At 49.5% G+C, this 13,134-nt stretch overlaps 2 protein-coding genes across 3 annotated transcripts in view; one reads left to right on the top strand and one right to left on the bottom strand.

Annotated features, from left to right (window-relative positions):
- Positions 1 to 5,756, top strand: part of DYNC2I1 (dynein 2 intermediate chain 1) — a 40,214-nt gene extending 34,458 nt beyond the window's left edge. Inside the window, 5 exon segments of the mRNA XM_061563471.1 lie at positions 804 to 864; positions 1,151 to 1,250; positions 1,419 to 1,556; positions 1,947 to 2,179; positions 5,285 to 5,756. Coding sequence (XP_061419455.1) covers positions 804 to 864; positions 1,151 to 1,250; positions 1,419 to 1,556; positions 1,947 to 2,179; positions 5,285 to 5,459 — 707 coding nt within the window. The 3' untranslated portion in view covers positions 5,460 to 5,756.
- Positions 5,753 to 13,134, bottom strand: part of CFAP221 (cilia and flagella associated protein 221) — a 64,407-nt gene continuing 57,025 nt past the window's right edge. For both annotated transcript variants that reach the window (XM_061563470.1, XM_061563469.1), the window contains exon 22: positions 5,753 to 10,441. In XM_061563470.1, the coding sequence (XP_061419454.1) occupies positions 10,264 to 10,441 (178 nt within the window). In that variant the 3' untranslated portion in view covers positions 5,753 to 10,263. The remainder of the gene's footprint in view (positions 10,442 to 13,134) is intronic.

The raw sequence follows: 13,134 nt of genomic DNA, 5'->3' as shown, positions 1-13,134 counted from the left end.
AATATAAATATAAAACAATAAAAATGCTCACGACGTTTCGACTGCAACACAAACAATCATCATCAGGTGTGAAATCCACAGCAATATTTTTTTTTTCAAATTTTCTTGCTGTTGATTTCACACCTGATGATGATTGCTTGTGTTGCAGTCGAAACGTCGTGAGAATTTTTATTGTTTTATATTTATATTATTTCCTTCTACTTGACTTTACCGAAAGAACCAAGAATATGAATCCCTGCAGTCACGAAAGCTTTAAATCCAAATACTCTTAACGCACGTTTCTAAATGTGGATGGAAAAACCAGAGGACCTGGAGAAAAATCCACGCAATCAGGGGGAGAATACGCAAACTAAAAACGACAACTGGCTTAAGGGTCGGGATCAAGCCCACGACCTGTATATCAGGCGAGGTAGTTAACACCTCGCCACCGTGACGTTAGTCCCACACTCACGCAGCAGACCACAAGTGGTTTCTTACCAGCGGTACCCAACCTGTAGTCCACGGACGATTGCTGGTCCGCAAGCACGCGGGAAGTGATCCACGGAGCGGTTTCAGATGTTGCAAATAATGTGTGAGGGTTGGCAGTTTAGGAGCCACATGTTTTTCCACGTGTTATGTGTCTGTGCATTGTCAGCAGAGTGCAGTGCAGCAACCATCCATTGTTGTACTATATTATGCTACAATATATAGTTGCCGAATTGAGTCATCTCGATGAGTCGGCTGGATGAGTTGACCGGGTGTCGGCCGGGTAAGTTGGCCGAGCACTGACCGTGCACTCTGCCACCTGCTACCCCACGTGCCAGGACTGATGCCGGGTGGCCGAGTCAAGCTACTCCACAGCTCCAGGATACAGCTGCATCCAACGTGAGCACAGTCTGCACCTCACCACGACTCGGCACGCCTCAACAAATCACACTAAACTCGGCACAACTCGTTACGCCTCGACATCCCTCACACGACACCTTAACACCTGACCGCATCTCACCGCATCTCACCATGCCCCCCAACACACCTCACCGCACGTTGTGAGGTCTGCTCGACGCTGCTGTGTTATGCTGCTTCTGTATCGTGTGATGCTGCCACTGTGTGAAGCTTCTGTATCAAGTTGCTGTATCCGATTGCTGCTGGGTTCTGTTGCTGCGCTGGGCAGGCTGTTTGGGAAGAGCCGTGCTCCTGTGGTGCAGCCCGTAACGTTGGGCCTGCACTTTCTTCCGTGCGACCCTGCCCACTACCTCATCATTACGGACACGGTGAGCAATGCTCGCCGCACCGTCAGCCCACACCACATTGAGCTCACTGCTCCAGCCGCTCACTGCTTCACCCGCTCACTGCTCCAACTTCTCACTGCTTTTGGCACCCATGGGCACACACGTGTGTATGCGGGTTCCCGTGCGTGTGTGTGTGCGTGCGCGAGGCAGGCGTACGTGCTCCGTTGTGCGCGCCCCGGGTACCGCTCCTCCAACCGCTGCTACCATCCCAGCCCTGGCGCCGGCTGCCCACTCTCCCGGCACGCGAGCACCTGCTCCATCTCTCCCTTCGGGCTGCCCCTGTTCCTCGTGAGTGGAACACAGAAGCACAGGCGGCTGGTGGCTGAGGGCTAACAGGACTTGGTCCCCCAAAACCTATTCACCAGCTCTAGCATTCTAACATGGCCCACAGAGTCAAACCGCGTGAAGCCGGACTTGGAGAGAGCGCGAGGTCACCACTCGTACAGCACGTGGTAGACTGATGCAGTCGGGCAACCCGTGCCCTTGGCTGCGTTGGTCTTCCGCGTTCTCACAGTGTGACATTGTCTATCCTTGATGGTGTGCACTCCTTGGTATTGTGCACCACTGATAACCAACATGTCTAATGCAGTGAACCGCTGATACAGAAGAACCTTCTCTGGTGCAGTGGAAACACTGCAAGCGTGCTGCATCTCCCTGCGTGTTCCCCGTGCTGTGCAGATGGGCAGCGGCGACGGTGGGATACGCCTGCACTCGCTCGGGCACGAGGAGCCCCTGGAGAGCTGGCCTGGGGAGCAGGAGGGCCTCGCGGAGAGCCGGGCCCCCCGTGCCGTGCAGTGGTCGCTGTCGCGCCCGGCCGTGTTCTTCGTGCTGGACGGCGCGGGGCAGGTCCGATCGTGGGACCTCCTGCGGAGCCGCGGCGGGGCGCTCAGCTTGGAGAAGCCGACACGTGGGTACGGTCGCCCCCTCCTCCCCTGCTCCACCCCCTGTCCGGGCCTGCGCCGCGCTGCTCGCCGGCGGTTAAAGTGGAGCATTACGCGCCGGGGTGTGTGTGTGTGCCGGTCAGAAAGAAATGGGGCACGAAGAGATCCTGCCCATAGAGAAATAAAATCACGCCGTACGCACGCCTCGCGTGTGCACGGCGTGCGACGGCATTTTGCGTGAAATCGAGGTGTAATGCCGAAATATTCGTGAGGCGAGCACATTTAAATCGTCTAGAATACCCTGACCGCATATACCATGGATATTAATTGCACTACAAAACTGTTACCTAGCATACCTTGTTTATGAAATGCACTAGAATACCATTACGTAGGATATTAAATCCACCATAATACCATTACCGAGCATATTAAATGCACTCGAATACCGTTATGTAGCGTACGTTTTCCATGCATACTGTCACCTGTTGCAAACTCCTTTAAAGGCCACTGGTCGAGACGCTATTTAGTGGCTTGGAGTGGCCACTGACTGCGGCCCAAGGCCTTTAGGCTCCGGTGCGTCACGCAGCGCGTCGAGGGTGGCGTTTGGCGACTCGCCCTCCTCCACACCCATCACAGCCATTGCCACGATCCTCAGGCACAGTTCTATACAAAAATTGGCACTATTTTGTGCAGTGTTGTCTCATTGTGTTTTATTTTTTTTGTTCATTTGAGCTATCTCTTTAAGGTTACAGTACCATTTACATACGGTACATACGACATGCAAACACGATACAACGTCGCATCCCCAACCATCACATATCCGTATCGAGTGATTAATCACCTACATCCAGTGCAGTATTGGTGCACGATTTGACACACATTTTTTTATTGACGTTCACAACTCTTTGACTTTTCGACAATCAAACTAAACTATTTATTTTACTAGGTAAGGCCAACTGAGCTATAGAAATATTTTTTAGAAGTGACCTGGCCACAAATGATAGCCCAATATACAGGTTTCAGGATCGGGATCGAACCCAGGAGATAGCATCTCGCCACTGCGACACCCCACACACAGTAATCTCACATTAATTTGCTCACTTCTCAACAGCAGTCAAATATTTCCCCATGTTTAAAGCGCCATCTGTGCCTTGCTTTGGTCCAGTAACCTTATCTGCGAGTCGGATATGCGTCAGTGTACTGTAATTTGTAGAAATCGTAAAATATTTGTTCTTACACACGTGATTTGATGCATGTGTCACAAGCTTGAAAATCAATTATAATTGCTGATTTGATGGATCGTTAAATGTTTAGTGTTCAGCATTAACACTTTGCTATCCTTAAAAAAAAACACAGTTTATTTTTTCTCACAATTATGTTCCAATTTTACTTTTAGTGTCACGTCACGAGCTGGAAAAATTTCCGTTATTTTTATTTTGTTTTATTTTACTTTTATTAATTTACATTTTTTACCTACGTGACTTTACCGAAAAAACCTAAGAATATGACTGTAACAGAAATGCAGCGCATTGTGCAGCGTTAGAGCAAGTACCGTGCGGAAGATGACGTCAAAGAACTACAAACATGTTGGGTATTGGCCCCTCTTCAAAGTGCATTTTATATATATATCCTCAACTGTCACGCAGGGTTCATGATGAAAAGGGTGATATTTTAAATGTTATTTCTGATTGCGTACCACCGCAACTGTCCACTTAACATTTCGATTTCAATCGCAAAGCTTCCAGGGTCCTTTCAATTGCCTCGTTCACCCACCAGGTAGTGCACGGTCTCACATGCCCCGACTGGCGAGGTGCTTGTCGAATGGCAATCAAAGCAAACGTCGTGTAGTCGTCAGAAGCTGGAATATGACAAATGAAGTGGGGAATAAAATGGAAGTTGCTTGTTCTGTGCAGTCATTGGCGAGTGACCCATGAATGTGATAGACTGGAGAAACCTGATTTAAAGCTTTCGTGACTGCAGGGATTCATCTTCTTGGTTCTTTTGGTAAAGTCACGTAGAAGGGAAATAATAAAATAATAAAACAAAATAAAATAATTCTCACGACGTTTCGGCCACAACGCAAGCAGCCGTCCTCAGGTGAAGAACAGGTCTGTCGGAAAGACAGCGTCTGTTCTTCACCTGAGGACGGCTGCTTGCGTTGTGGTCGAAACGTCGTGAGAATTTGTATTTTATTGTTTAATATTTTTATTATTTTATTATTTCCCTTCTACGTGACTTTACCGAAAGAACCAAGAAGATGGAGAAACCTGGTTTAGTGACGGTTGCCAAAATTTGAAACCCACGCTCAGTATTGACAGCCGTGCTTTGACTTTGGCGTGAGTCACCTAAGCCACGTGGCCACCTCGCACTTGTTAGCCTCTTTGATGACTCCTCAATTCACCAGAAGTAAACCTAACATTCCAGAGGCATAAACAATCGGACAAATCAGCACAACATATATCAGCGATGCTGTGGTTTGTGGTCATCTGGGTTTTGTTGAATGATGAGTGTTATCTGGGTTGTTTGAATGTTTCTGAATGAATGTGTCCATATCAAGCGTCTGCCGTGTGTTTAAACGTGTTCTCTCGCATTGTGAGCTGTGGTACTGCTGCTCCAATCCGGGCAACACGAGTTTGATTCTCAGCAGCCGTGAATAACATCTGTGACACATGGCATCCAAAATTGTTCTAGGTCTCCACTTAGGGTTGCTACCTATGAAGTAAAAAAAAAACTGGAACACATTATGGGAATATTTTCCCTAGTAATGGAAGAGGGGATGACTGCATGGTGAGTGCATCTTCTTGAGTGGTGTATTGCTATGAAACTGACGAAAACTGAAGTTTTTAATGTCCAGGGAAGACTTACAGATGTTGCAGATCAGCTCCCTCAAAAACATGATCCTAGGATAGGTGGAAACCCAACCTGCACTCAATATACTCAGCCTTAAACGAGTACTTGGTGTGGTGCGCAAACCACAGCACTTATAAACAAAAGGCGTACATGCTTACTACTGGCCAAACCAGCCCTTCGTGTGTTGTGTCAGCCTAGCCTATATACATGTGCTCCACCGAACGGCACCAGCATCAGCAGTGTTTGAAGCTACATGCGGGACCTGTACTTCCTACGGTGTGGCAGGGTGGTGGCGATGGCTGCGTTTGGAGACCCGGAGAAGCCAGGCCTCCCATCGGGCCTGGTCCTTGCCAAGGAAGGTGGAGCTGTCGAGGTTCATCAGCTGTCTTCCAAATTGTCCACCCCGGACGAGGATGAGGTATCCCGGCTGGAGACGCTGCTCCATCAGCCGGCGGCATAGGTCACCTCCGGCCTCAGGGAGTGATCTTCTTGTAGCACCGGCGGTGTTACCACCCCTGGCTGTGTGTGCCACTGTTCATCGTAACGTGCGAGACAATCGGTGCTGCAGCAGCAGCAGTAGCAGCACTGCCCCTTTAGAGATGCTGGGATGCAGTGAGGCTCAGAGCAAGGAGATTATAGATCAGGACTTTATACTGTACATGCAATGGTAAATCACTTTAGAAATACCTCCTCCTCTACAAAATGTTTTTTTTTTTACTAGTTATCCCTAAAACATATTCATAGGTTTCAAACGATAGTCCACAGAGTGTATTTAATAAGCATACTATACATTTGTAAGTACATTTAATTACAATTACATTTTGCGATTTGTCAAAAGTGGCGATGTAAAATAAACACATGACGCTATCACCTTGCTGTGCGTATTGCCGTGCGTTCACGTGTGACGGTGTGCTGCAAGCGGCGTTGTTTTGGCACGCTGTGTGATGCTGTGTGACGCCGTGTGATGCAATGGCTTGTCTTAGTGCTGTCTTTTCGAGCTGCGAGATGTGGCGGTGGGTGTAATGCTATGCAGTCTGTGCATTGTGGGAGGGATCACATTAAGAGGCAATGAACAATTCACTATCGCCTTCGGCTATTCAATGAATCGTCGTGATTCGGTGACACGATTCAATTGAAAAATCCATTCTTTTGTTCCGTCCCATTTGATACAGCCATCTGCGCTGTCCCATGTGTTCTGTTTGGTCTTGTTTTGACGTGTTTGCCTTGTTGCTTCGCTTAGATGGTTCTACCATCATGCGTAGTTAATCATCCATTTATTAGAGACTTTTGATGCGAGTACCTATGAGCGTACAAATGGAGTTTTAATTGATGGAACAGTTTGCACGTTTTCCCCTTCAGGCACTCTGTGGAAGCGATATGGACCGCATGTGCTCTGCCCGTTGGCTGCAGGGCAGGTGACGGGGAGACAGACAGATATCTGATTTTTCACTCTCTTCCTCTTCAGATGCTCAAGCAGCCCTGTGCCTTGAGCACAAGGTGTTACTATGTCACTGAGCAACACGTGTGTGTATGCGCGCACGTGTGTGTATGCGCGCGCGCGCGTGATAATACGCGAGCGAGGCTGCGTGCGAGAGTGCGCTTGGTTCTGTTGTTGGATGATAAATATTATATGAAAACCATGAATTCATGCATTTAATTTTTAGCGAAGAAATTGACAAAAATGATGAGCAATGTCATACTACCTATAGTGTGTCTCGTCACACTCCATATTTCCACATTATGCTTCTCTCCACCAAATCTCACCCTACCCAGGGGAGGTGGGAAAGGAGGGGAGAGGGCGGGAGGGAGGGGTGGGGTATGAGGAAATTAGTGGATTGGAGGACAGAGGTGGCAGAGGAACGAGGGAAGAGAATGGATGGGTGGAGTGGAGGTTGGGAGAGAGGAGATGGCGGATCGAGGGTGGAGAGAGAAGTGAGTGTAACGCAGGGAGGAGGGGGGAGCTGTGTAGCGCGTGCACACGAGCGAGGCTATGGAAGTAGCCCGTGATGAATTGGGGATGCGACGCTGTTATCTACATGGGGCCAGTGGAGCGCAGTGTGCATACGGCAGCAGATGTGAATGGGGGAAATTACGACAAATTGGCCAAACATGGAGAAAATGCAGCCGCATACACCTTCCTCCATATGCACAGAGACAGAGACCCCTCTGTATTGACTGCTGGGGCTGTTAGCGAGCACCTATAGCACACGAGAGAGTGGTGTGACTAGCACCATGCCTGGCCGCATTTATCTCCCCTGAGCTGATGTTTATACACCTCAACATATAATTACCTAAGGCGGAGACAACCTAGGCAAAGCCCAGGACATATTAAGTTATCACTTGCAACATTTGTCAGCCCTGGCCTGGAATCAAACCCAAATCGCCGGGTTCGTAGCGCAGTGTGTAAACCACTACGGCACCTATACACCAGCACACACATGCACACTTGTACACGATTGTGTAAGCCCAACAATAACGGTAGCAGCTGAGCACTATTGTAGATCTTGGCCAGAATCGGAGATCCCATGTTGAAGCAAACGAGAATATCCCAAGCACAGAGGGGTGGCGTGTGATGTGAAGAGAAGCGTAATGTGGTAAAACAAACCTCTCCGCTCGCTGCACCAATCCCATTTTAGCCGGCCACGTCGCTGGCGTGCAAACAGCATTCCCTTAGCCCCTTCGTCCACACGACCTCCACCCAGCCACGTAACCGGAAGCGGTTTGACCCTCCGCCCACTCAACTGCGCTCCCTCTTGCACCTCGGTTACTCAGTGCTTCACCCTGGTGCCATTCGCACAGGCTTGAGCGTGACAACGTGGTGGGCGAGGTCACGCATATGACCGTGTGGTGAAACGGTGGTCTCCTTTTCTATGGTGGGGACTTGATCAGGTTACGTTTGCATGTTCATGTGAAGGTTGGCGAGTGAGCCGGTGGACGACCTCAGGGGTCGTTTCGTGGTAAATATATGAAACGCTGCTGGTGAATGATCGAATCGGGCAGTGGTGTGTGAACGCGGTCAATGGTTTGAGGGGTGGTGAGGGCGTGTAAGGAGGCTTAAGGACGTGTGGTGAGGTCACGACTAGGTTTATGCTTCAGCACTGCACGCAATTTTGTGTCTGTTGCCCAAGATGCCACGGGCAATCACCGCACGATTCCGCCACCACCACAACGGAAAGTGCCCCCTTTCGTGCGAATCTCCATTCCACCGCACATGAGCGATGACACTCAGAGCCCATAGACTACAGATGCTGGAATCAAAGATATGTCTGGAGCCAAACCAGCACGACTGTGATTAATTTGAGTGCACGCGCAGGCGTGGCGTAGATGCACCGCAATCATCGTCCAGGCTGTGGGATGGGTGAATAAGACGGCGATGATCCAGTGGGAGCACAGACTCTGGGGAGAGCAGCGATTCTTTGAGAGCGAGTATAAGAGCGCATTCGCGCATCTAACACAGTTTTACAAGCGCGCCCTGATTCCACAAAAAAATCAATCCCGGTGACAACAAAGGCTGAAGACACAGGCACTGAGGGTCATGTGGCCCGGGAATGGGGTCTCTCTTGTGAAGTAGGATGCACATGACCCAACCAATGTCCGTTTACATTGCCCAGCGCAGCACACACACACACCAAGTCATAACACCCTCGAGCACCTTCACCTGGTTATAACGTCCAGCGCAACGTACACGCATGCACAGTTATAATGCTCGGCACAGCACGCTCGCTCGGCTATTACCCACAGCAATTGCAGGTGCTCCTCGGTCCACCCACAAACACCAACAACGTCCACATCGCCAAGAGCCTCGTGGATTCAATCAGAGCAGCCATTCACTTGCAGCACCACTCGGGCTGCTCTCATCCCATCCTTCACAGCGGTGCTCGCAGCACTCCAGCGAGGAGGGCCTGGCGTTCGCGCGATGCCTGGCGCTCACGGTGCAAGGGTTTGGATCTCGGAGGTGGCCCAATAAAAACAAATCGCTCCCCACGCCCCCCTGTCCCCAGCCCCACTCATGGCGCTTAGCGATGTCTATCGGTGCACAGGAGCTGCTCCAACAGAATGGCCGCTCCCTCCCTCGGTTGCCACTCCGTCGCCAGTCCCTGACCACGCACCATCGTCCCTTCTCGCGACGCGTCCCTGCCGTGGATGCTTGCTTTTCCTAACGGTTAATATTAAACATGAATGTCCACTGGCTTCAAATACAAAGGCATTTTTGGGAATTGGCTGTCACCTCTTTCAATGAGGCACCTCTGTGCAAATTATTATTCCCTGGAGCCAGTTTTGGCCAAGAGGCAAAAAAAAACCCATCGTAGGTTGAAATGTAAAATGGTGGCAGCTGCTGTGGGTGTAGTTCAAAAGTTTAGGAGAGATTGCATACTGCATGTGTTGGGATGTCTCTCTGATGATAAAAAATAAAAACTCCATATGTGCCTCAAACTTGTATGATGTAGTGCAGTGGCGCAGCATTACCCCAACTATAGGAGGCTACCAAGCCCTTTATTCGCAAATTCTCCTGCACGGTATCCTTGCCAAATCCGCCAGGCAGTGAAGTGGTTAGTGGGTTCGTGGAACCATTTGTGCTAATCTTTGAATGTTATTCCCCCTTGTGCGTGGTGATTTCTTTGTCCTTGTGCTCGATATTTTCTTTCACTTGCAAAGCATTACATTTGAAGGCTACAAGGAAACGTACCGAAGAAAGACTCCCCTGATAAAGAATGCAGAAATGCAGTGAGGCTTTCCTGGATGAATACATTCATTCGTGATGATTATCATTAAGTGGGTGTATAATAAGTGGGTGTAGTGTGGTGGTAAGCCTGGTGATAATTAGCCAGACCAACATTCGCCTGGGTTGCAGTAGCAAGAAAACAGCGTGTGCAGGATGTTGCAAATGTACAACCCTCTGCCAATCCACTGCTGGATTGAGGGCCTGCCAAGGCCGAGTGGATCTTGAAGGATATTTCACCATACTTCACCACGCTGGCCAGTGTGGGTTGGTGAAGATGGGGAGCATAGCAGTGCGAGCAGCCTATGACAACCTGCAATGCATGGTGGTCACCAATACAAGTACATCTGATACCTGATGAGATGGGGTGCATTTTTGGCCAATTGGTTGCAGGGGTGCAGGGTGTAACACTACTCAAAACTAACGGAGAACATTCTGCGTAAACGTTGGACGTGGGTCCAACCCAGCGTCTGGGCACATGCAGGTAACGGAGGCGAAGGGTTACGGTCAGGGCAGGAGGAGCGCGTGAGCATCGATTCACCCGTCACACCCGTGGGCCCGAGCCGCTGTCCGGCAGCACGAACGTTGCTGCCACCATGCTGGGAGTGAGCGCTATCCCTGGGGCGCCCCCTCCAATGCTCTCCTGGTCCTCGGGCGACAGAGCTCGCTGGAGCACCAGCGCTTCGCCCAGTAGCATCGTCGGTGCGCCCGCGAACATCGTCCTGTACGCGACACGGTGGGGTCAGCTGCAGGTCACGGCGGCAACTCGTCCAGAGCAAGCGGACTTCACAGCGGACGCGAACTTCGTCAAGGAGCACGCTGTCGTGGAGGTGTTCGCGGCTGTGTTGTACGGCTGCGCTACGAAACCGGGGTGACCCGAGTTCGATTCCCGCTCACGGTCACAGCGAGTGACGATTATCTGAACCAGTCCTGGGCCTCCGCTAGGTCGACTCAGCCTCGAATTAGTACCTGGTGCTGTGTATAAGCATCGCCACTGGGTAGACAAAGGTGGTCGGGCTTGATGGTGGCCACCCATGCTGGCCTTTATAGGTGTTCTCGCTAGCAGCACTTGTCCCAAAAGTATCTGAAGGCTATATATAAGGGGGATCTTTGTCTTTGTTGTACGGCTCTCGACGTTATTTTGGGTCGTACCGCGTTTTGTCCGGCACCATGTCTGACGTTACGTTCCACGCGCTCATAGGCTTTTTCAGGAGCACGTGGAACGAAACGTCGGACATCAAGCCAAACAGCATGCGGTACGACCCACAGTTACATTGACTAGCGATTGGTATGCTTCAATGTGGCCGGGCAGGTCAGGGGTCAGAGGAATGAGATGGCACCACTGAGATCCTGGGTTTGAATTTGGGGGCAGCCACTTGTGATTAGTGTAGCGAGAAGTTCTCAGTCCTCACTACATGTGTAGTGATGTTGTGTTGTCTCTCTCTGTGTGTCTCTGTGTTCTCTCTCTCTGCTCGTGTGTCTGTCTGTGTGTCTATGTTGTGTCTCTCTCTCTGTGTGTGTCTGTGTGTCTCCGTGTCTGTGTTTTGTCTCTCTCTCATATTTAGTTATACCTGATGACGGTTGCTTGTGTTGCAATCGAAACGTCGTATTCTATTATTTAATTTATTTTCTTTCTACGTGACTTTACCGAAAGAACCAAAGAGTAATTCCTGCAGTCACGAAAACTTTAAATCAAGTTTGTAGTGATGATCTCAACCCACTCACCAATGACTGCAAAAAAAAAAAGTGTTTTGCTTGCTTTGGTAAAAAATCCCACCAGAGAATAAAAACCCCATCTATTTCACTGCCACGTGAGTAACATCTTTGCAATAAAGTGCATGAAATTATCTGGTGCCTTCTACTAGATAAGAGGTCACCAGAAGATGTATCAGAAGTAGTTCTGCAATATCACCCTCTGCGGGCCTTTCTCTAATGCGGACAAGGCATTTCATCGCATGGCACGCCGCCAAACGAAATAAAATTGGGCAAAGCACAAACAGACCGTGCTTCATTTAGCATCCCCCGTGTAAACACGGGAACGAGTGCGTAGTGGCGGTGGGCGCACAGGTGCGATGATCCAGCACTTCGTGGGCACGTGGTTTGGTGGATGCTGCTCGTTGGTGAAACCCTGAGAGCCGCTGGGCTTCGAGGTGGCGTGGTGGCGTGGAGGCGGCAGGTGGCTGTGTAACGGTGCTTGTGTGGCTCTTGGGGTGTTAATCCGCCCATCCGTGTGCCAGAGGTGTGTGGGAGGTGTTCTCCAGCTGCTCTGGTTTCCTCCCACACGTGAAACTTTGCTTTAACAAAAAAAAGAACAAATATTCCTTTTCCAATGCAGGACCCTCCTGAAGACGGTTCTTGAAACTGAGTGAGGAGTTTTTAGATAAATGAATAACTAAATCTTGACTCAAAGCTTTCGTGACTGCAGGGATTCATATTCTTTTTCTGTAAAGTCACGAAGATAGGTTCAAAGAGAACAACAAAAAACTACGACGTTTCGATCGCAACACCAGCGGTCGTCATCTTCCCCACCTGATGACGATCGCTGGTGTTGCGATCGAAACGTCGTGGTTTTTTGTTGTTTTCTTTGAACCTATCTATGTGACTTTACCGAGAACGAATATGGAAATGAATAACTAATTATTATTGTTATTATACAACTCGTGTGAACAGCTCGGGGCGTCAGGGCGGTGCTGTGGTGACACTTGTGTATCGCAGCAAGGAGGGATTGGGTTTGATTCTCAACTCGGGTGCCTTCTTGCGTGGAGTCTGTATGCTCTTCACCTGTTCTACATGGGATTCCTCTGGGTTCCCTATATTTCCTCCCATAGCTAAAACACAAACATACACACAATGTAACTGGTATTGGCCAAACATCCCAAAGCAAAAAAAAAACCTGAAAATTATCAATTGGGATCACACACAGCAGCAACATAGGCCCCCTACAGCTAAAACTTTACAGGAGCCTCCAAAAAAAGAAATCTTGAGACCGAGTGAGGCTTTCCTTGGTAAACAAGCATCATAAAAGGAAGATTAATAAATAAATAAAAATAACAAATAATAACAGAGACCCGTATAGGCATACCCAGTGTGAACACGTCCACTAGAATAACAGCTTGTGTGATGCAAGCCAGCATGCAGCGTGAACATCGTCTCATGAAAAACACCACCATGGCCAGTGCAGGAAAACTGCGTCTGCATAGTCAACACTCAATCAAGCCTTTTTGGACACATAAGCGACAGTCCTATTACATATAAGTAGCGTGAACACCTACACCCATAGAGGCATACCCAGTGTAAAAAGGCTACACTTGCATAATCAGCAGGGGGTGGGGGGAGTGGGGTTTAAAGGCCTCTGCACAGCACACATCTGCACACAGAACACCACTGGAGCTTAACGCCAGCACACTTACCCGGC

Source organism: Lethenteron reissneri, chromosome 31, assembly GCF_015708825.2.
Source record: "Lethenteron reissneri isolate LAM-NWPU_2019-01 chromosome 31, ASM1570882v1, whole genome shotgun sequence".
Lineage (NCBI taxonomy): Eukaryota > Metazoa > Chordata > Hyperoartia > Petromyzontiformes > Petromyzontidae > Lethenteron > Lethenteron reissneri.
Note: the sequence above shows the minus strand (reverse complement) of the source record. Positions and strands in the feature narration are given on the sequence as shown.